Source organism: Cnephaeus nilssonii (assembly GCF_951640355.1).
Source record: "Cnephaeus nilssonii genome assembly, chromosome: X".
NCBI lineage: Eukaryota > Metazoa > Chordata > Mammalia > Chiroptera > Vespertilionidae > Cnephaeus > Cnephaeus nilssonii.
The window spans coordinates 18,152,869-18,176,613 of NC_137071.1; the positions used below are offsets into that span (position 1 = coordinate 18,152,869).

The window sequence follows — 23,745 nt, forward strand, 5'->3', positions numbered from 1 at the left end:
AGGCACAGAGAAGTTTCAGCTGCCTGCTCAATGGCTTAATACTTACTAGCCAGGAGTAGAGCCCACGTCTCCTGAGTCCCAGTCCAATGCTTCATGTTCATTCTCCAATGCTATGTCTCTTCTTGTCATTTTAGGAATATGTCTCATGTCTATCTCTGAACCACTCATGTAGTTGAAACACTTGCTTTGTCTTGTCTGCCCCACATGCTCTGGCATGTCACTGTTCATGTTCATTCCCATTGCAGTTATGTTAGTAGAGCCAACAGTTTGTGATTACTCATAATCCGTTTTTAAATTTTTAATAGAAAGCTGGGGCCTTGGAAGGTGTGCCAATATCTGGGGTAAGTTTCACCGCCTAATATCTCCCTGCTGCCTCCCCACCCTTACCCCTTCCTTGTTAAGGCTTTCCTGTTATATCTTAATCTATCAGCCCCTTCCTAAACGGTGGGAACGAATTAAGAGCAGCAAAATCAGCTAATTCTTGTTCTCGTGTAGGTCGAGAATCTTTTGAATAAATTAATTCTTCCGGTCCCTTCCCATACCTATTGTCTCACAGGGGTATTAACGCATGAGAAAATGGCCAACTGGAGGCCATGCAAAAAAGCATAAATAGGTTCATTCCTTGATAAATAAAAAAGGAAAGATAAATTCTATGGCTCTTCTAAAATGGAAATTAATGATATTGTCTTAGTGTCCTTTATTGTCATTTACACTTTCAGTGTTTGGGGGACCAGTCTGCTGCATTGGTGGGACAAATGTGTTTCCGAGATGGACAAGCCAAAAATACGTGAGTAAGAAACAGACCTGAGAACCAATGGTGTTTTGTTTTTCCCTTTGGTGCTTTGAATGAGGAAAAGCTTCTGATGTTCATCAATAGCTTAAGAGTTCCGCCCTAACTGGTTTGGCTCAGTGGATAGAGCGTCAGCCTTCGGACTGAAAGGTCCCAGATTCAATTCCGGTCAAGGGCACGTACCTTGGTTGTGGGCACATCTTCAGTAGGGGGTGTGCAGGAGGCAGCTGATCGATGGTTCTTTCTCATTGATGTTTCTCTCTCATCGATGTTTCTAACTCTCCCTTCCTCTCTGTAAAAAATCAATAAAATATATTTAAAAAAATAGCTTAAGAGTTCCAATAGGAATATGTAAATTGATTTTCTTTTTTTTTTTTTTTAATCATCACCCGAAGATATTTTTCCACCGATTTTCAGAGAGAGTGGGAGGGAGAGGGAAAGACAGAGAAATATCGATGTGAGAGAAACACATTGATTGGTTGTAACTGAGGTACTTGCCCTTAGCCAGAATTGAATCCAGGACCCTTCCCGCAGGTTGACACTCTATCCACTGAGGGCCATTTGTTTTTCTTTATCTCCTTCAAAGAAAATATACTATGCCTTATATAAACACACTGGCGAGGCTTGTGAAGACCTTAATTTATAAATTCCAATACCTTTTCCAATCCAGAAACTAAATTTTGGTTTACAGTATTCATGCCTCTTTTGGAGAGGTTGGCAGGGACGTCTGAGCAGAGGCGAGGAAGAGCCATGTTTTAAACTACAATTTTCAACATTGTTCCTGCCCTCGACTTTCTCACTATAACCAGAAAGTCATATTTCTGTGGAACTTTCAATGCTATTCTCCTGGCACTGCGTTCTCTCCATTATCTGGAGCTTCCCCTTTGACAAGAGGCAGAAGGAATGATAGAAGTAGAGATCTGGTGCATTTTTCTCCTAATCTCAACTCCTTGCTACTCACACACATAGAGTCCAACAAGCCTCATATCTAAGAGTAATAAGATTACTCCCACTGTAGGATGAGGAAACAGATGTTCTGAGAGGTTAAGCTAATAAGTGACAGAAGCGACCATTGCACCCAGATCCATCTGATTTGACTTTGCCAGGCTCTTAACCCTCTACTTTATTGTCCCTGGTGTCATAAAGATTTCCATAGGTCTGGCCAGAGACTATCTATACTTAATTGTTCTTTTCTTGAGAATTTCCTAAATCTCCCGGCAGTGTTTAACTTCAGTGATTAAGTTCGTCTTTTGTGACTAATGGAATGTTGAACATTTTCGATGAAATGTTCTTATTGTCTATCGGGTCAGCAGTCCTCATGCGAGAGTGTGAGAATTCTTTTGTGGTGATTGGGGGGGAGATAATGAAAATTCTTTGCAGGTCATGCATGATATCCTGAGGTTGCCATGAACAAGAGAGCTTGATCAGCATGGGTCTGGAAACATATTCTTTGAATTCTGGGTTTCAGGCAGCTGAATCAGGAGTCAAGAAAAATGATAGAAACCTGGGCTCTTCTCCTCCCCCCCACCCCTTCTTTCCTCTGTGACAGGCACACTAATGCTAGTAAATCAGATGCTATCTCCCGTTGTCAAGTACTTAACATAGTACCCAATAAATATTTCTCTTCCTGGAGAGGAAGAATGCAAATATACAGTTAATCATATTGTAAATGAGAACTTCAGTGCGTAAGAAACTTGGAAGTACGGCTGTTCCGTTCCAAAGGGAGGAGAGAAAACTCACAAAAGATTGTTATCAATAAGATGTTTTTATTTTTTTGTTCTTGATGGGGCCATCTATCTTTTTAAAAATCTTTATTGTTGACAGTATTACACATGTCCCCATTTTCCCCCATTGACCCTTGCTAGCCCACCGCAGGCCTTCACCACTCTATTATCTGTGTCCATGGGTTATGCATATAAGCATACAAGTTCTTTGGTTTATCTCTCCCCCCCCTCCCCCAACCTCCCGCCCCCTCCTTTCCCTCTAAGATACCAGTCTGTTCCATCTTCTACATCTCTGGATCTATCAATAAGATGTTTTGAGGAATGGGTGATATTGGCAGGTGCATGGAACACTGAACAAAATGCAAAATGGGGAAATGGAAGACTTTGTTTAGAGACTATAGAGACCATTCAGGTTGGGAAGTGGTGGAAAATAAGGCTATGATCAGGTTGGGAAGCCCTAAATTCCAGGCTGAGGAGTTTTTTGTTTTTTCTTCCTTTTTTTTAAACAAGAGAACACATCCATTTTAATTATTTACTTTTCAGTAAGTTTAAATCCTTGAGGGGTACAGCATCACACGGATTCTGTGTCCAGTGGCCTTAGCAGGAAGGTTGCTTCAGAATTTGGCCTGAACCATGCCTCTGTTTCCATGAGCACAAATTACCTTTCCCCTGATGACTCTGATTTTGTTCACTTTGCCACCAGTAGTCGCTCTGTTGTTCTTTGCTTAGTACACATAAGCACATCTCTTGCCTAGATAGAATTTAGTTTCATCTCAAGTATAAACACCTTCAATTTTAAGAAGATCTGTGTGCTCCCTCTGGTTCTGGAGACTCCGCTTATGGCCAGAAAAATAAATGGCCTTGGGCCACAATCTTTCACACATATTTGTCCTTATAGAAGTCCTGTTCCCAGCAGCCTCCACTGGCTCCAAGATGGTGGAAAGAGCCTGAGGACATTTTTCTTTTTTTTCTTCTTTTTTTAAAAATATTTTTTATTGATTTTTCACAGAGAGGAAGGGAGAGGGATAGAGAGCTAGAAACATCGATGAGAGAGAGACATCGACCAGCTGCCTCCTGCACACTCCCCACCGGGGGACGTGCCCGCAACCAAGGTACATGCCCTTGACCAGAATCGAACCTGGGACCTTCCAGTCCGCAGACCGACGCTCTATCCACTGAGCCAAACCGGTTTCGGCGAGGACATTTTTTCTTGATAGGCAATGGGGCATTTCTTTTTAAAAAAATATTTTTATTGACTTCAAAGAGTAAGGGAAAGGCAGAGAGAGATAGAAACATCAATGATGAGAGAGAATTATTTATGGTCTGTCTCCTGCACGCCCCACATGGGATCAAGCCCGCAACCCAGGCATGTGCCCTGACCGGGAATCAAACCCTGACCTCCTGGTTCATAGGTCAATGCTCAACCACTGAGCCATGCTGGTCAGGCAGCAATGGGACTTTTTGAAGGTTTGTGATGACTGAAGGTATTCAGAGATGACTAGAGCTGTTTGTTTAATACTATGGCAGTCCTAGGTCAAAGTGAGGAGACACTAGAGGCAAAGAGGCCATGGAGAAGACCACTACAGTATACTCATTAGAAGGGCAAGGACTAAGAATGCTGGGGACAGAGAGGAGAGTGGAAGGTGGCTGTGCATGGCATCCCAGAGGGACAAAATACGGGAAGTAAGTATGGAATTTAGTTACCTACGCCCAGTAGTTAAGCTTAGCCAAAGTAAGGAATGGGTCCAAGTAGAAGAATTTCTGTTTGTGAAATGTTTGTGATACTGGTAGGCTATATATTGGAAATGTGGAATGAGTTGCACATATTTGGAAATGTGGAATGAGTTGAGTATGGAAATGTAGAATGAGTTTAGTACAGAAGTAGAGATTTTGCATTTTCCTGGTTTAGAAGTGATTTTTTTTGAAAAAATGGGAAGAGATGATACTACAAAGAAAAGAATATACAGGTAGTGGAGATATTTAGAAGTAAGATAAAGAGAGAGTATTTAGAAAAAAAATACAATGTAGTTATTCATTTATGTGGAAATCCAGAGTAGAGATATTTAAGAGGGAGGCTTGGTCAGTAGTGTAAAAAAACTAGGAAAAGATCATGGAGGTTGAGAATGAGAACAGACCATTGTACATAGAAATTAGGTCTTCAGTGGGACCTCTAAGAATGAAGCTTTAGTAGAGTGCTCAAGATGGAAGCCAGGTTGCAAATGGTCAAATATGTGTTGTGGGCAGGTAAAAAAATAGAGACAAGACAGAATGTGCTTCGCAAAAGTCCAACCATCAGGAATGGTGAATGAAGTAGGTAGTTTGTTAGGTTAATAAGATCATACCAAGTTTGAAGAATTTTGTGGTTTTATTTTTTAAAAATAAGTTTTTATTGATTTCAGAGAGGAAGGGAGAGGGAGAGAGCTAGAAACATCAGTGATGAGAGAGAATCATCTATCGGCTGCCTTCTACATGCCTCCTACTGGGGATAAAGGCCAAAACCCCGGCATGTGTTCTGACCGGGAATCGAACAGTGACCTCCTGGTTCATAGGTCCACACTCCACCACTGAGTCACAATGGTGGGGCCTAGTTTGTATTTTTAGTCACTGCAAGACCAGAGGATGTTTCTTTGGAGTCTGAGCAGACAATAGGAGGTTGTAAAATAAACGGGAAAAAAGTGATGGATGAGCAGAACAAACTCCTAAGAGGTTGGAGAGATTGGGACTGAGAATTTAGTTAATCTCTCTGAAACTCAGCAGAGAAGCAGTGACAGTCAGCTCAGAATTCAGTGGAAAGCCCATCTCTGTTTCTGGGTGGAGGACCAGATTATGGGTGATTCTAATTTTTATTTATTTGTTGTTGTTTTTTTAAAGATATTTCTCAGTAGTGTACTGTCTTTCTTTTTTTAAAATATTTTATTGATTTTTTACAGAGAGGAAGGCAGAGGAATAGAGAGTTAGAAACATCGATGAGAGAGAAACATCAATCAGCTGCCTCCTGCACACCCCCTACCGGGGATGTGCCCGCAACCAAGGTACATGCCCTTGACCGGAATCGAACCTGGGACCCTTGAGTTCGCAGGCCGACGCTCTATCCACTGAGCCAAACCAGTTAGGGCTCTTTATTTGTATTTTTAAGGTTTTGTGTGTGTGTTGTTTTTTTTAGAATGAACATGGATTATTTGACCATGAATTTTGCTTTAAGAAAAAGAACTTAAGATAGATGTCCCTTCTCCCCAGAGGCACTAAGGGTAATAAATGAGACCTTTTACCTCCTTCACAGCTTTGGCCAGGGTCACTCCCCGTCCCACTGTGCACCATCTTTGGCACACTTCCCCATGAAGGATAGCAAGAAACCTTTACCTTCACAGAAGTTAGGAAGGGCAGGCATCTTTTTGTGATGTTTGAACACAGGACAATCTTGAGGAAGGCTTAGATAGACCAGATACATGCTGAAAGCACCATATCTGTTGGATGACTGGGAAGAAAGAATAATAACATTTTAAGAGGAAAATAATTGCCCGTGTACTGCTTTGAAAGCTGTAGTCTCAATGTAGCAAGGGAGTCTCTTCATACATTGCTAATGCTCATTAATTACTTAGTAAGTGTACTAACTTAAGGATTCACTTTTACTAAGTGCTTCGAGCCTTCACATCAATTTTGTACTTTTGAGACTTGCACACCAGCGTTCATATGAACAATGTTTATGTGAGTGCTAAATTGATGTAGATTCCTCCTTTCAAAGTGTGAAAAATCATAAACTTCCATTTTTATGAATATTTATTAAAATGTAGAACTTCGGATATATAGCCTTTTCAGTGTTGTGGGAGATAAAAGGTATAAGAGATTTAGGTGTTTGAACTTGTATTACTACTGTACTTAATGTTATTTGACTCGTGACTTTAAAAACGTAGATAATCATTAATCCCATGCTCCTTGAAAGTGTCAGCTGTGCATCAAGCAGGCTGAGAATATATTGGGTATCCCCAAAAAATGTATACTCACTTAACAACTGATAGCTCAATTGATGTTTCTTTCTTTTCAGATTTAACCCATTGGGATTAATAATTATTCAGTGTGGCCCTAGCTGGTTTCACTTAGTGGATAGAGTGTCAGCCTGTGGACTGAAGGGTCTTGGGTTCGATTCTGGTCAAGGTCACATGCCCAGGTTGCGGGCTCAATCCCCATTGTGGGGCATGCAGGAGGCAGCCAATCAGTGATTTTCTCTCATCATTGATGTTTTGTTTTGTTCTCTCCCTCTCCCTTCCTCTCTGAAATCAATGAAAATATATTGAAAAATTAAAAAAATAATTAATTAACCAATAACAAAAAATAATAATTATTCAATGTGCATATACATTTTTGGGGGCACCCTGTATTTGGGTGAGAATAGATAGAATGTCTTGGACTAATTTATATATACTATTATACATATGTGTGTGTGTGTATGTGTGTATCCTATATAATAAAAGGCCAGCAACCATAACGGCTTAACGACCAGAACGACTGATCGACCAGTCATTATGAGGTGCAGTAACCACCTCTTGGTCCCTCCCCCTAGCCTGCAGGCTCCAATCGCTGGATGGCCAACAGGGAACCACGGGTGAACCGGGGTGGATGGCGGTGGTGTGGGACTGGGGACTGGCGAGTGGGCAGAGGATGGCCCTGATCGCAGGCTAGGCCTAGGGACCCTACCTGTGCACAATTTCGTGCGCTGGGCCGCTAGTATATATATTTTTTCTTCAGAGAGTAAGGTTGAGAGAGAGAGAGAGAGAGAGAGACAGAAACATCTATCTATCTATCTATCTGTCTATCTATCTATCTATCTATCTATCTATCTATCTATCTATCTATCTGGCTAATATGTTAAGTGTCCATCCAGGTAATGATGTCATGTAGCAACACCCGTCTTCCTCTCCCTAGGGCAGTGATGGCGAACCTATGACAGTGTGTCAGCACTGACACACGTAGCCATTTCTGATGACACGTGGCCGCTTCACCATGCCGAGGATGAAACATTTGCGAAATAATGTTTTTTCCTCAAAGTGACACACTACCTGAGTTATGCTCAGTTTTTTGGCAAAGTTTGACACACCAAGCTCAAAAGGTTGCCCATCACTGCCCTAGGGACTGACTAGCCTCCTTGCAGTTTCTTCATCCCAGGAACACGACTTGCTTTATAGCCAGGTGCAAACATTTACACTTTAACCAAATGTCTGTGAAGCATTTTCCCATGCCTCATCTCATTTGATCTTCACAGAAGTCCTGGAGTAGATAGATGGGAGATTCGGTGGAATCCTATTTTCATTAGCCAGAAAACGGAGATTTAGAAAGCTTAGAAACTTGAACCAACTAAAAGAAGTAAGAAATAATGGACCTTGAAAATGACTTCAGGTTTTCTCACTGCACAGAATATAGTCACACACTGCTGCAGTTAAATATTTTACCCTTTGTTCTCCCTGCATGATCTACAATAATAATCTGCTTCATGTTGATATTTACTGCTGTGTTGCTGACAGTTACCTGAAAGAGAAGTTGTGGTGCTTCACTAGGCTGGAAAAGGTTTACCTAAATCAGAAAGCAGGTCTAATTAAGCAAACTTATTCTATATATATAAAAGGCTAAGTTGACTCGTGCATGCGCAATACTTAAAAAAGCTCTTGCTGGCACCAATCACATGAATTTGTGCACCAGACCACTAGTCAATGATAAAAGAGAATCACGGATCGGCTACCTTCTGCATGCCCCCTACTGGGTATAGAGCCCACAATCCAGGCATGTGCTCCAACCAGGAATCAAACCATGACCTCCTGGTTCATAAATTGATGATCAACCACTGAGCCGTGCCGGCCAGTTTGGGCCAATTCTTATTCAGAACAATGGTACCTGGAAAAATGTTGATGGGGACAAAATTGCCCTTGGTTTCTGTTTGCTCCACAAGACAGAACCAGCAGGTGGGGTCTGTTGACATAGTGCTGACTGGATAAGCTACTGCTGAGATTCCTCTGTGTCAGAGCAGAGCAGCCGGGCCCATGGGGCGGGAATCCTGAGCCCAAGCAGGACAGCTTGTGGAAAGCCAAAGGTGACAATCACAGCCAACTCAGTTGAAAACTGTTGCCCTGTGCCCCTTACTGGTATCAGTTTATGCTGCTTATCTGCCTGGCCCAAGTCAAAACTACTCACGTCCACATGCCAGACTTGTTGCAGAATCCAAAGCTTATGCTGATAAAGCTGCCACAGAATAAATTCAGTTCTTCCGTGGCAGCCCTGTTGCATCTTGAACCTGACTCTCCAGGTGGCTGTTAGAATGCGCACTCTTGAGGAGGGAACGGGAAAGCTAGGCCTGAGTAGCCTTTCCCTGTATGCCACTCCTGTCTCCACAGTCCAGCTACACTTTTTCATACTCTGCACTTGGACTTCTCTTTGTGCCAGAAGAGAGTGGTGTTTCTGTTTGTGACTGTTCTAATGATGGAACTAAGCTGGCCTGCCCCATTGATGAATGGCCATTAGTCACAATGCTTCACTCCACATGGATGAGTAGCAATGTCGCTGTGACTGAAGGTAGAATTAGTTGTAATTCAGTGATAATTTATAAACAGCCCTGGGCTATGACTGACTAAGTACCGGATGTCATCCCTGCCTTTTTCCATTAAGATTACACTAGGCACATTTTCTTCTAGACTGATCTTTAAAACATGTTTCCAAAAGGAGTATGTGATGCTTGATAGTTATTGGAACTCTTCTAAAACTTTATGTTTTAATGTATTTTTATTGATTTCAGAGACGAAGGGAGAGGGAGAGAGAGAGAGAGATAGAAACATCAATGATGAGAAAGAATCATTGATCAGCTCTCTCCTGCACGCCCCACAATGGAGATCGAGCCCACCACCCGGGCATGTGCCCTGACCTGGAATCAAACCGTGACCTCCTGATTCATAGGTCAATGCTCAACCACTGAGCCATGCCAGCTGGGCCTAAAACTTTAATATAATGACTTTTATTGTACTATGTGTCAGTTTGAGTAATTTGTATTATTGGTGTTTCACTGCTTACTTTTAATAAAATTGTCATACTGATTATTTGATTATTCTTCCCCCAATTATAGGTATGGAACAGGCTGCTTCTTACTATGCAATACAGGCCGTAAGGTGGGTTGTTTTTTTTTTTTTCAATTAAAAGATTGGTGAAGGTCTTCTTTAACTTCATATGAATAAATGCTTGAGCATAATTTGCCATTAAGTTACTTTTAAGCTGCAGCTCTTACTCAATCTTTATCAGGGTTCAATTAAGAACTCAATGATGAATATCACTAAATTTGAATGGTTTGAATAAGAACCATTCTAAGTTCTTTGAATTTTATATGTTTTTTATTGTGTTGGGGGGATATGTACATTGGGACCTTGTTAGATTCTTAATGCAAACCTAATTTGGAACAAGGGATAAACTTTTTGTACTGTTTAAGTGTATTGCTCCTAATACTGGTAATTTTTACTAAGATTGATTTATTTTTAAATTGTTATATTTATTGAATAACTTTGTACCTTTATTTTAGCTTTAAAAAATAAGCTATCTTTTCATTTTCCTGACTACTGAAGTCTTTTTGTCTTTCCTATAGTGTGTATTTTCTGAACATGGCCTTCTGACCACAGTGGCTTACAAACTCGGTAGAGATAAACCCGTATATTATGCACTGGAAGTAAGTATTTTTCAATCAATATGGGTAACATGACACACAATCAAAACTAAGAAAATTACAGTGTTTTCTAACACCTTTTCTGATAATTCTTAATATATAGGACTGAAAAACTGTTTTCTTGACATTTGGTTGAGTGGAAGGAACGGTTTTTTTTTAAAATATATTTTTATTGAATTCAAACAGGAATGAAGAGGCGGAGAGAGAGAGAAAGAATCATTGATTGGCTGCTTCCTGCACACCCCACACTGGGGATTGAGCCCACAACCTGGGCATGTGCCCTGGCTAGGAATCGAACCAGGACCTCCTGGTTCATAGGTCGATGCTCAACCACGAGCTATGCTGGCTGGGCGAAAATTCTTTTTTTATGACTACAGTGCCCCAGTGTTCCAAAGAGAAATACTGGGCACAAAAGGCAGAGCAGCTTTTCTTCATGTGTGTCTCCATAAAAATAGTTTGTGTCACATTTTGATGTGGGAAATGAAGTGAGAAGATTTATGCCATATTTCACTGAAAGCATTTGTTTCAAAACATGTTTGTAGATTCTAGTAGGAATGTCAGCCTAAGCCTGTAGGGCTTTATGGCAAGTTTGTATTAAAAACCTTAGAAACATTTATTTCAAAAGTCAAAGAAGCAGTACCCTTTGTAAAATGTTTCTGCCTGGCCAGCATGGCTCAGTGGTTGAACATCAACCTATGAACCAGGAGGTTGCATGTGCCCCGGTTACATGCTCTATCCCCAGTGGGCATGCAGGAGGCAGCCGATCAGTGATTCTCTCTCATCATTAATATTTCTCCCTTCCTCTCTGAAATAAAAAAAAAAAAATTTCTAAAAATCAGATACATTTCTTTTTTTTAAATCATCATCCAAGGATATTTTTCCCCCCATTGCTTTCTAGAGAGAGTGGTAGGGGGGAGGGGGGAGAGAGAGAAAAACATTGATGTGACATGAGAGAGACCAATTGACTGGTTGCCTCCTGCATGTGCCCCACCTGGGGCTAGGGAACTTGCAACCAAGGTAAGTACCCATGACCAGGAACTGAACCCAAGACCCTTTAGTCCAAAGGCCGATGGTCTAACCATCCAGGGCAATGCATTTCTTAAAAATATTTCTTGACAATTAATTTTAAATGCTCCCTTGTATTATGCAAATATGTTATATGATATGAAAAGTTATTGAGACTTGTTTCCTGGAGTATCTATATATATAAAAGCCTAAGCAACCGGATGGTAGCTGTGACACGCAATGACCACCAGGGGGCAGATGCTCAATGCAGGAGTTGCCGAGCTGCGGTGACTTGGCAGCTGTGGTTCTCGGGTGATGCACCTGGAACCAGAGGAGGGAGTCTGATTCCGGGGTGCGTCATCCAAGAACTGCCCTCTCGCACTCTGCAACCCCTCAGGGGATGTTGGAGAAATGGTTTTGGCCTGATCCCCGCAGGCCAGGCCAAGGGACCCCACCGGTGCACGTGCACTGGGCCTCTAGTCTAATAATAATTTGCTCAAAAGTATTAGATTTGTTTTTAGTTAAAACATTTTTTTTTAGTTGTTCAGCCTCGAGCATGTGGAGTTTTAGTTTATTTCAGTTATTTCTTGCCCTCCCCCTAAATAAGCACTGTAACCTCAGCCCTAACCCCTTTTCTATGGATAATAGGAGCATTTGTGAAACACTTGATCTGTGTATTAAAGGTATCCTAATACTTCTCAGAACTTAAACTCTTACAAGCCCTTTCTCCCTTTGTTTCCCCCATGGAAAGCTCAGTGGATAGAAAGAATATTGGCCTGTGGACCGAAGGGTCCCAGGTTCGATTCCGGTCAGGGTTGAGTACCTTGTTTGCAGGCTCCTCCTTGGCCCGGGTTCTGGTCAGGGCTCAGGTAGGAGGCAACCAATCGATGTGTTTCTCTCACATCAATGTTTCTCTCTGTCTTTCCCTCTCTCTTCCACTCTCCTTAAAAATCAATGGAAAAATATCCTTGGGTGAGGATTTTAAAAAAACCACACTCATGTTACATGATTTCTAAATTCTTCTTAGTTCTGGGCTGCCTTCATTGCATGCATTCCATTTTGCCAGTGTCTTCCAGAACAGAATAGAATATTCCATATGCAACCTGATGTGTACTCGAGAGTGATTTGGGCATCTCTGACCATAAACACTACTTTGGCTGCTCTAGCCTGAGAGTTCATTAATTTGATCTGATAACCTCATCATATCCTTGGCTCCAGGAGCACATGCTAAAATATCTAGTGCTTTTCCAAATGAGTCATTGTCAAGACATGTCTGCTCCATTCTGTACTTGCACAGATCTTTTGTTCCTCTAAATTCAGGTCTGCGTTTCTTCCTTTTAAATTTCATGATAGCGATTTCAGCCTATGCCAACATAGGCTGAATTCTTTTTCACTCTATTCTGTTACTCTTCCAGTTTTAGCTCATCTGGAGGCTTAATAAGCATATGCTTGCTGATTTTGTTTCAATTCATGTAACTTTGTTTATATTCATAAAATTTTAAAGCAGAGAGGGATAATAGATTAGGTGACAATAGGCTTTGCTACACCCTGCTCTCCCCTTGTTTTACACACATGAGGAATCTGAGAGTAGACAGGTGAAATTGGAGTCATTTGGCCAAGGTAACTTTTGACAGCCAGTAAGTAGCTGATCCAGGAGGCAAATATCCAGGTTATAGGGCTTCAAAGTCTAGATGGATAAGCCACCCCACTGTGCCTTTTCCTTCCTTGTAAATCTGGATAATCAGCACTCCAGTCTCCCAAGTCCAGTATTTTTTGTTTGTTCGTTTGTTTTTTATTTACTGAGAGAGGAAGAGAGAAATAAGAGAGAAAAAGAGAGAGAGAGAGAGAGAGAGAGAGAGAGAAACATCGATTTGTTATTCCACTTTTTTATGCATTCATTGGTTGCTTCTTGTATTGCCCTAACCGGCCATCAAACCCGCAACCTTGGCGTGTAAATGAGCAAACAATTTTTTAAAAATTAAATCAAACAAACAAAAAAAGAAGGCAGGGATTAAAGCTAGATTGCTAACACTTTTTCTAACAAATAAGTTCCTGCTTTTCTGTCAGTGCTCACAAAGCATATATTCAATACTCATTTCTTTAATTTGACAGAATGCTGTTAAGCTTGGCAATTATAGGTATTAAAACTTTACTTTCGCCCTGGCCAGTTTGGCTCAGTGAATATAGCATCGGCCAGCAGACTGAAGGGTCCTAGGTTCTATTCCAGTCAAGGGCACAATGCCTGGGTTGTGGGCTCGGTCCCCAGTAGGGGGCGTGCAGAAGGCAGCTGATCAATGATTCTCTCTCATCATTGATGTTTCTATATCTCTCTCCCTCGCCCTTCCTCTCTGAAATCAATAAAAAATATTTTTAAAAGGATAGATAATTACTATTATTAAAAAAAATTTTTTTAAAAAACCTTTACTATCTATCCCTTTTAAAAACTGAAACTAGCTATCCATCTTAGTTTTTAGTCTTTTTTTATTTCTCTCTGATTTGGAAGCTACAAAATGCATTTCTAATATTTTTGTTGTTTTGTTTTTCTTTTATAGTACCTTAAAATTTTTGAGGTATTATTTCATTACACATTTTCCTAAGAGTGTTTATAGTTTAGTATTCTTAACCTCCTAGCCATTTGAGGACCCCACCACCTCCACCAGCAATCATGTTGTTGTGCTTAGTTTTTATTTCCCCTTTTTCTTGAACATGCAATAATTAGTCCTGTTTTCTTTTCAGTTGATAGTAAATCATATTTATGAGTCTGGGTTGGTAAACCTGTTATTTATTTTGCCCTCTAAAGTGGGGATCTACTGAGCCAAACCGGCTAGGGCCCTTCTGGCCATTTTTAATGCTGATGAGACCTCTGCTGCTCTGATCTGTGATTCCTTCTTGTTTATTTTCTGGGAGTTAACACTATCTCCTTATCATTGATGTTCTATAGTTTTACTAGGACATGCCTGGGTTTGGATTTTTTTATTTATCCCCTTAGGTACTTGGATACAAGTCTGTCTTCAATTCTGGAAAATTTTCAGCAATTATCTCTTCAAATATTGCTTCTCTACCATTATTGCTATCCTCTTCTGAATTGCTATTTTATGGATATTGGATTCTTTCACCCCACCCTCCCTGTTTCTTAACTGCCCTTTTATATTTTTTTAATCTCTCTGTGTCTGTGTGCTGTATTTCTGGTGAGTTTTTCAGTATCTACCTTACATTTCCAAATTGTATCTTTAAAACAAATAAAACAAAACAAAACCTTTTTATTATGAAATATAAGTCGCATACAGAAAAATGCATGTAATATCAGGTACAGCCTAACCAATTATTATAAAGACAAGACCCATGTAACCTCACCCAGGTCAGGAAACAGAACTCCAGCAACACCCAGGAACCCCCTACGTGCCCCTCCCAATCACAGCCTCCTCCCTCTCCCTAAGGCAACCACTTACCCTGACGTTATAAAAATTTTTTAGTTACAGTTGACATACAATATTATATTAGTTTCAGGTGTACACCCCAGTAATTTGACATTATATAACTTACTAAGTGATCATCCTGATAAATCTCATAACCATCTGACACCATACGTAGTTATTAAAATATTTCCTTTTTTTTATAGTGATAACTCTTTATTTTATTGATTTTTTTTTACAGAGAGGAAGGGAGAGAGATAGAGTTTTAGAAACATCAATGGGAGAGAAACATCGATCAGCTGCCTCCTGCACACCCCCCACCGGGGATGTGTCCGAAACCAAGGTACATGCCCTTGACCGGAATCGAACCTGGGACCTTTCAGTCCGCAGGCTGATGCTCTATCCACTGAGCCAAACCGGTTTTGGCTATAGTGATAGCTCTTAAATGTGCAAACTTAAGCACTAGAGTTTAGTTTTTTTTAAAATATATTTTATTGATTTTTTACAGAGAGGAAGGGAGAGGGATAAAGAGTTAGAAACATCGATGAGAGAGAAACATCTATCAGCTGCCCTACTGGGGATGTGCCCGCAACCAAGGTACATGCCCTTGACCGGAATCGAACCTGGGACCCTTCAGTCCGAAGGCTGACACTCTATCCACTGAGCCAAACCGGTTAGGGCTAGTTTTGCAAGTTTTTAATACACTATATTAAAAATATAAGAGAAAGAGAAGAAAGTAAGAGAGACTGAGTTATACAGTATGTATTTTCTAACATTTAATCACCTTTATTTATTTATTTATTTATTTATTTATTTATTTATTTATTGTTTGTTTGTTTTTGTTAATCTTCACCCAAGGATATTTTTCCATTGATTTTTAGAGAGAATGGAAGAGAGAAGGAGAGACAGAGAAACATCGATGTGAGAAAAACACATCAATTGGTTGCCTCCTGCAGGAGCCCTGACCAGGGCCCCAGGCCAGGGAGGAGCCTGCAATCAAGGTACATTCCCTTGACCGGAATCGAACCTGGGACCCTTTGGTCCGCAGACTGATGCTCTATCCACTGAGCCAAACTGGCTAGGGCCAGTATGTATTTTTTGATCTGGCTTGTTTCATTGAACTTTGTGTTTGTGAGATTCATCTATATTGTTAAATAGAGCCATTGTTTTATTCTTTTTTTTATTACCATATGAAAATACTACCAGCAGTGTCTGGGAACACTAATTTAATCATCTCTATCTATTCTACAGTTTATTCCATCTATTACATTTTTTAATTTCACTCAGTAATTTCATTTCTAGGATTCTTAATTGGTTATTTTTATTTCTCCTTTCTTTTGATTCCTAATTTTATTAAATTTTTAATGAAAATCATTAAATCATTTTGATTACTTTTAGCACACACTTATTTTAAAGTCTTTGTCAGACTGGAGTGAATTCTATTCCAGCTGTTAGGTTTTATTGACTGATGTCTTAATAGATTTCTTCTTATATACTTCCTTTTTCTTCTATGAAGCAGTAGCCTTAGGCAACAAGTGGACAGTTGCTTGTTTGCCAGCGTCCCTACACTGGTAGGAGAGCGCCACCTAGCCCCTGGCTTCAAGCACTGAAACTGATTCTATTCCTTGTCTTTTATACCAAGCATTTGGGTCCCTTTGCTCTGGAGGAGCCAGTTTTTGGCCACCACTCCTGCTCCCAGACATACAGAGAAATGAATCAGAACCCATCATGCTGTGGCTTTCAAGCAGTGCATTTCTGTTCCTGTCCACATCTATTCTATATATGAGTCAGCATGTGTTATTTCAGTTTTCTCTTGTTACATTTTGCCTCTAATCCTCTGCGTTTACACATCCTCCTGGCGTGTGATTCATCTAGGCCTGACATGGTTCCCATTTTCACTCTCTGTGAAAAGGAATTGGGTCACATGATCCTTCACTTGCTCCAAGATTTTAAACTCGTATTTAACTGCTTCAATTTGTCATGCTGTTTCTAGTTGGAATTTTTTCTTAGTGGTGGAAGAGACTGAAGTGAAACAGGATGGCTGAGTGTTTCTGCTTTCCTTGTGCTGTCTATTAATAGCGCATTATCTCCCAGAAGCTGTGTTTTCCTCCTTCCTTGTTCATCTGTTTCTAAATATTACTTCACAAAACAGAATCCTTTGGGGGGGCTTTAATATGATTATGAACTAGAGCTTATTTAGGATTTGAGCCTTCTGTGTGCTGTATTCTGTCACTAGGATATAAATACCCTGAGGCCAGGCTACTTGTCTTTTTCACCACGCCACCTCAGCCAGCTGACATGTAGTAGACACTCAATAAATATTGTTTACATTACCAAGTCCTATGTTATGCCATTTTTGTCTATTTAAATACGAGTTTCAAAGGGGGTTCCCTGTATCCCCCACCTTGGTTTATTTAAATGTTCTTTTCCCCATCTCTTCTTTTGTATGATTTATGATTATAGTGTTAAGATTTTAGTTTTTTTTTATCCCTCTTGAGCCAGCTATCCTATTTTAGCTATAAGCCTATGCATTAGTTAACTATTGCTGTATAACGATATCACCACAAATGTCAGTGGCTTAAACCGTTCCCATGTATTTATTATGTCACAGTTCCCATGGGTCAGGAGTCCCAAAGCTGAATTTTTTAAAATTTTATTCATCTGATAGTGTCATACGCAGAGAATTTGCACAGTAAAACTTTTTATAGTGATAACATATACTTCTCTTGGATTCCTTTTTTTATTTTTTCTTCTTCATAGGGTTCTGTAGCAATAGCCGGTGCTGTCATTCGCTGGCTAAGAGACAATCTTGGAATTATAAACAGCTCAGACGAAATTGGTGAGTATGTTCTAACAAAGTGTTAGAAGCTGAATAACGAAAATTTTAGATATTTTATCTTTGCAATCTGTTAGTATTTGTGCTTTTACCCCGTGTACGATGTTAACATATATGGATCCCTATTATTAGTTTCATTTATACATAAAAGACTAGTTTGTGAAGATTTGTAAAAACAATGAATTAACATATTTAGTGTTGGTTTTTATTAAACTGGCAAAGTAGGTCATAAAAATTACTCAAGTGTAAAATTGAACATCAAAGATTGCCAGAACCTTCAGGGGAAGTAGTCCAGTTAAATTTATCTGATGGGAAAGAGCTTTAACTCTTGGATTAGAGTGAGAATTAAAACTCTAGTAACTATAATTAACTCCAGTAAGTAAGTATTACTGTGACTATTTTCAATTTATGGATAACTATTTTTTAAAATATTTTATTGATTTCGGAGAGGAAGGGAGAGAGAGCTAGAATGATGAGAGAGAATCATTGACCAGCTGCCTCCTACACGCCCCTTACTGGGATCAAGCCTGCAACCCCAGCATGTGCCCTTGACCGGAACCCTTCAGTCCATAGGCCAGCACTCTATCCACTGAGCAAAACCGGCTTGGGCTATGCTTTCATTTAACTTGTTTAATTTTGCCCAAAGGTGAGATAATCAGAAACACATATTTGATTAAGGATGCATTGGAGGCCACTTCTTCATTTTTCAGTCAACAACCTTAACAGTAGTGGAAATGAGCCAAACTACCTTAATGAAACTAATCCAGTTCTTTTATTTTTGGGGGGTAGGTTACATTTTACTTGTGGTATTCAATATGGGGCAATTTATTTTGGTTGCTCCTAGCATACTGCTATAATTAGGAATATTTTATGTTACTAATGAATATTTATGGTACTAATGAATAGGAAACCAAAAATCCTGTCCTAATTTTTTAATAGATGTGTTTCTTGACTAAAGTAAATAGAATATATTAGAGTGACTTTTGTTTTTCTTTTATTTAATGTTAGAAAAACTTGCTAAAGAAGTAGGTACTTCTTATGGCTGCTATTTCGTCCCGGCGTTTTCAGGGTTATATGCGCCTTACTGGGAGCCCAGTGCAAGAGGGTAAGAATTAAAATAAGGTATGCTTTTGTGGGTCTAATATTAGTCAATAGTTTCCTATTTTCAAATGATTTTGAATCATCTGACAATAAGCACCCACCATGTCGATATTCGTATTGGTGTTATTATCTTTTTATTGACTTCAGAGAGGGAGAGGGAGAGAGAGATAGAAACATCAATGATGAGAATCATTGATTGGCTGCCTCCTGCACACCCCACACTGAGGATTGAGCCTGCAACCCGGGCATGTGCCCCTGACCAGAATCGAACCTGGGACCCTTCAGTCCACAGGCTGTAGCTCTATCCATTGAGCCAAACTGGTGAGGACTTATTTTTTTACCTCCCAGGCATCTGCAAGTTCTGTATCAAAGGGATATCATCTAGATAAATGTTGATTTGGTTTTATATTTTTGTCACCTATTTCTATGGATCATGAACTTTTTCATATGTGGATGCAGGATTTTTGACTACAATGACTTTCTAAGCTACTTAATGTTTATGTCCAGTGTTGGTTTTGGTTTTTGTTTGTTTGTTTAAATTTTTTTATTAAATTGGGGTGACATTGGTCAACATGAACATATAGGTTTCAGGGGTGGGTTTCTATGTTACAAGGTCTGTATATTGCACCCTGTGCCCACCACCCAAAGTCAAATCTTCTCCCATCACCTCATATTAGGAGCCCTTCTCCCCCGACCTCTGTTGTTGTTTTCATTTCTATTCCCCCCCCTGCACATGTCTAACAAACTCAGCCTTTCTGTATTCAGGACATTTCAGAGTGATGATTCATTTCTTATCACTCTAATCTTAAAAATCTTTGTGTTTTTAGGATCATCTGTGGGCTCACTCAGTTCACCAATAAATGCCATATTGCTTTTGCTGCATTAGAAGCTGTTTGTTTCCAAACCCGAGAGGTAATAAATATGGACTTGTTTTCTTATGCTTAATCTGCTTTTATCATTCTTAAACAAATTACATGTGAGTGTCAGAAATTTCGTGAATCAAGTTATTAAATACTTAATCAAAAATTAAACCTCCTAAACACTAATGTAATAAATGTAAGTTTTTGTTCATTTTGCTAGCTGGCCTTACCTTCTGAGTTCCTGTCATCTGCCAGGCACTGGGCATTTTATGGTTGGGGGGACGCTCAGTGGGACACATTGGGCAAAGGGAATAGCACTAGCAGTCATTGAGGTGGGAAACCTGGGTATAAAATAGAGTTTTTTTGTTTGAGTGAGTACAGAAGTGTAGGGAGAGAAAAGGTTGGTTGTGACCAGACCAAAGAGGGCTTAGAAGACCAGAATAAGAGTCTAAATTTTATTCTATAGGCTTTGGGAAGCTCTTGAGCATTATTTTGGCTAGAAGATCGACATTTTCAGGGATGTTACTATGAAGTGGTTTATGTTCATTATGTTGGTTTATTTAAGATTCTGGATGCCATGAACCGTGACTGTGGAATTCCACTCAGTCATCTGCAGGTAGATGGAGGAATGACCAACAATAAAATTCTTATGCAGCTCCAAGCAGACATTCTATATATCCCAGTAGGTTAGTAAACCTTCATTCCTTTAAATTCTGAGACTACTGCTTCTTTTGGAGGAGCTGGTGTTGAGGCATCTGTAAAAAATACAAAGTTGTTGATGTTGCTTTCTCCTCTCAGTGAAGCCCTCCATGCCAGAAACCACTGCCCTGGGAGCCGCCATGGCAGCAGGGGCCGCAGAAGGTGTTGGCGTTTGGAGTCTGGAACCTGAGGATCTGTCAGCTGTCACTGTGGAGCGGTTTGAACCCCAGATCAATGCTGAGGGTACATTTGAAAAATGAAACTTTTCATAGTATACTGTGAACAGAGAGAGCTTGCCATTTTGTTTATTCATAAGTTAAGGGACTAAGGACAATAACAAATGCTACTGCTTCAGGTTTGGCTACTAAGCATATTGGGTTACACTGAATGAGTGTGGATGAGAGAAATCGTTTCTTATAGAAATAAATTCTAGCCCAACTAGTGTGGCTCAGTGGTGTTGAGCGTCAAGCTATGAACCAGGAGGTCATGGTTCAATTCCTGGTCAGGGCACATGCGCGGGTTACAGGCTCAGTCCCCAGTGGGGGGCGTGCAAGAGGCAGCTGATCAATGATTCTCTCTCATCATTGATGTTTCTATCATTCCCTTCCTCTCTGAAATCAATAAAAATATCTAAAAAATATATGAAATCACATTTTTATTCTTCACATATTTACAGTCCTTTTGTATAGAAGGATAGCACTACCACACTATCAATTGTAGCTTGTTCGAATAGCCTTTTTATGAAAGGGAGAAGGAGATCTATCAGCTACCCACCCCTAATCTCTACACAGGATCATCTCTGGTGCCAATAACCCAGTTTTAGGACATGATTAGCCAGGCTCTAGGACATTCTGGTAACTTTTAAGCACAGCAGGGTTAACTAGACAAAAGCTGCAACAGTTTAAATAAATGAGCATTAATTTGCACTCGGATGTCGAGTGTGACTCGACACGGTTAGCATCGGTAGCAGCTCGTATGTCGAATTGTATTGAATGTATCAATAATTTGAAATATAAAAAAATCCAAATAAATAAGTTTGTATAAAAAGAAACTCCAGTTTTTTATTCTACTGCTGTGCTTTGTAAAATCTGGGGTATTTAAAAAATTAAATCCCGAGTAGAATAAAGGAATCGAGAAAAAAGCAAGTGAGTGCAAAGAGTTAAATATCTTATTCACTTTCTAACAAACTAAGCTAAGGCCCAAGTTCTGAATGACACCTTTATTAAATAGTATAGTGATTCATCTCTTAAATTGAAACAAATTTTAGTACAATAATAAGGTTTTATATACACTGAGTGGCCAGATTATTATGATCTCTGAACGCATAATAATCTGGCCACTCAGTGTATATCCTATATAATAAAAGGCTAATATGCAAATTGTCCCCTCGACCAGGAGTTCGACCAGCAGGCAGGCCGGCCAACCGCCCATATCCCCTCCCCTTGGCCAGGCTGGTCGGACCCCACCCATGTACGAAGTCATGCACTGGGCCTCTAACATATATATATATACACACACACACTGAGTGGTCAGATTATTATGTGTTCAGATATCATAATAACCTGGCCACTCAGTGTAGATTGAATTTGGTTTTATAACTTAAAAAAAAAACAACCTATGCAGGCCCAGCTGGTGTGGCTTAGTGGTTGAGCATCAACCTCTGAACCAGGAGGTCATGGTTTGATTCCCCAGTCAGGGCATATGCCCAGGTTGCAGGCTCAATCCCCAGTGTGGGGCATGCAGGAGGCAGCCTGATCAATGATTCTCTCTCATCATTGATGTTTCTATCTCTCTCTCTCTCACTCTCCCTTCCTGTCTGAAATCAAATTTAAAAACCTATGCATAAAAATACCATCAAAGTGAATTTTGAGCTATTAGGAAATAAGTTTTAAATGCATTTTTAATTTTCTGGAAGACTATGCCAGGGCTTTTTAATTTCATTCACTCTTTTCCGTATATAAGAAAATGGATTGTAATACTAACTATTTTAAATTCAGATAGTATGCCATGTACCATGATATAGAAATGTGTTTCAAAATCTGATATTCTATCTGTAAATAATTTTTTACTTTTTAAATATTGGATAAAATATGAAGCTTAAAAATTTTTACAACTTCTGAAAAAAATTCAACTTTTTAATAAGCAAATAATGTTCACAGCAAGTATATGATCTTGAGATGCTAATCCCACTCTTAAATCTGGGAAGTTTTGTGCAAAGACTTGAGGATTACTGTTTTCCTGAAGAGAACTATCTTTGCAGTTTTTAAGGCCTTAGCCCAGAGTTGATCAGTTATGTCTATTGTCCTTGCCTTCATCAGTCCCTCTGGTCTCCCCACAACACGCACATGCACACATGCATGCATGTGTACACACACACTCACAAATGGGCAACTAGATATAGTTTATTTTGTATTTGTTTTGTTTTTAAATATATTTTTATTGATTTCAGAGAGAGGAAAGGAGAGGGAGAGAGAGAAACATCAATGATGAGAGAGAATCATTAATCAGCTGCCTCCTGCACGCCCCCCACTGGGGATCGAGCCCGCAACCCAGGCATGTGCCCTGATCAGGAATCAAACTGTGACCTCCTAGTTCATAGGTCAATGATCAACCACTGAGCCACACTGGCAGGGCAATAGTTCATTCTTACAGAAAATAATTGTTTAGAGTTTACAAATGGTCTAGTCTCAGCAGGCAGCCTGTTTCCCAGTCACTGACCATCACTATCAACCACACTCTCTCAAATCAGAGTCCTGGTAAAGTCCCACATCAGTTTAATATGTGTAATAATTTGTCAAGGATGCTGAGTGAACATAAGTGTAGTGCTTAGAACATCTCAGTAAACAGCCTTTCATGTGTGTGTGCTTTTCCTGTCTTCTATTTCTAGAAAGTGAAATTCGTTTTTCTACCTGGAAGAAAGCTGTGATGAAGTCAATGGGCTGGGTTACAGCTGAGTCTTCGGAAAGTGGTAACTATGCTTTTATTATTATTGCCACTTTGTCTCACTATGTTAAATAGCTTATTTAAGCATCTGACCATTTATATTTAGCAAAGCTGCATTACCATATATCTAGAGCTTCTAACATTCTGAAAACACTTTCAAGTTCTAAACATAGTGTAAATTATCAGGTTGCTATGCACACATCCTGCCATGTTATTCGTTTCTAGTACTTCGATTTATCGCTGAGTTTTCTAAAAGTAAAATTATTTCTAGTTCCTACTTATTTTTCTAGTTTCTTCTTAATGAAAAAACAATCAACTACAGTCTTTGTTTTTTTTTCTCCTAATGTCTTACTTTACCTTTTTGGGGGGCCGTCTTCATGACCTGAACCAATAAATCATTTAGGTAGGAAAGTATTCAGTTGAAGTAGGGCACCATTTAGTTATAAACAGCCTTAAGCTTCCTTTAATATGCCTGTGCTATTTAAACAGCCTTAAACAGGCCTTTAATATAACATAATATTTTTATTATTTGCTAAATATAAGATTTGGAACATAATGAAATTTATTTACAGAAGCATATACTTTGCTGAAGAAGAGTTTATAAGTGAAATATAACCTGCCTTCCAAACCAAAGTAGGTATAGAACCACTTTTTTCCCCACCTCCACCCCCTACAACCACTTTT

The 23,745-nt window shown here is 39.6% G+C and overlaps 1 protein-coding gene across 6 annotated transcripts in view; it reads left to right on the forward strand.

Moving 5' to 3' along the window:
• GK (glycerol kinase) overlaps window positions 1–23,745 on the forward strand; it is a 70,464-nt gene that overhangs the window by 41,390 nt on the left and 5,329 nt on the right. For all 6 annotated transcript variants that reach the window (XM_079765144.1, XM_079765147.1, XM_079765145.1 and 3 more), the window contains 10 exons: window positions 306–341; window positions 720–787; window positions 9,617–9,659; window positions 10,127–10,207; window positions 17,383–17,461; window positions 18,467–18,563; window positions 19,387–19,471; window positions 19,985–20,105; window positions 20,218–20,361; window positions 23,006–23,086. In XM_079765144.1, coding sequence (XP_079621270.1) covers window positions 306–341; window positions 720–787; window positions 9,617–9,659; window positions 10,127–10,207; window positions 17,383–17,461; window positions 18,467–18,563; window positions 19,387–19,471; window positions 19,985–20,105; window positions 20,218–20,361; window positions 23,006–23,086 — 835 coding nt within the window. The remainder of the gene's footprint in view (window positions 1–305; window positions 342–719; window positions 788–9,616; window positions 9,660–10,126; window positions 10,208–17,382; window positions 17,462–18,466; window positions 18,564–19,386; window positions 19,472–19,984; window positions 20,106–20,217; window positions 20,362–23,005; window positions 23,087–23,745) is intronic.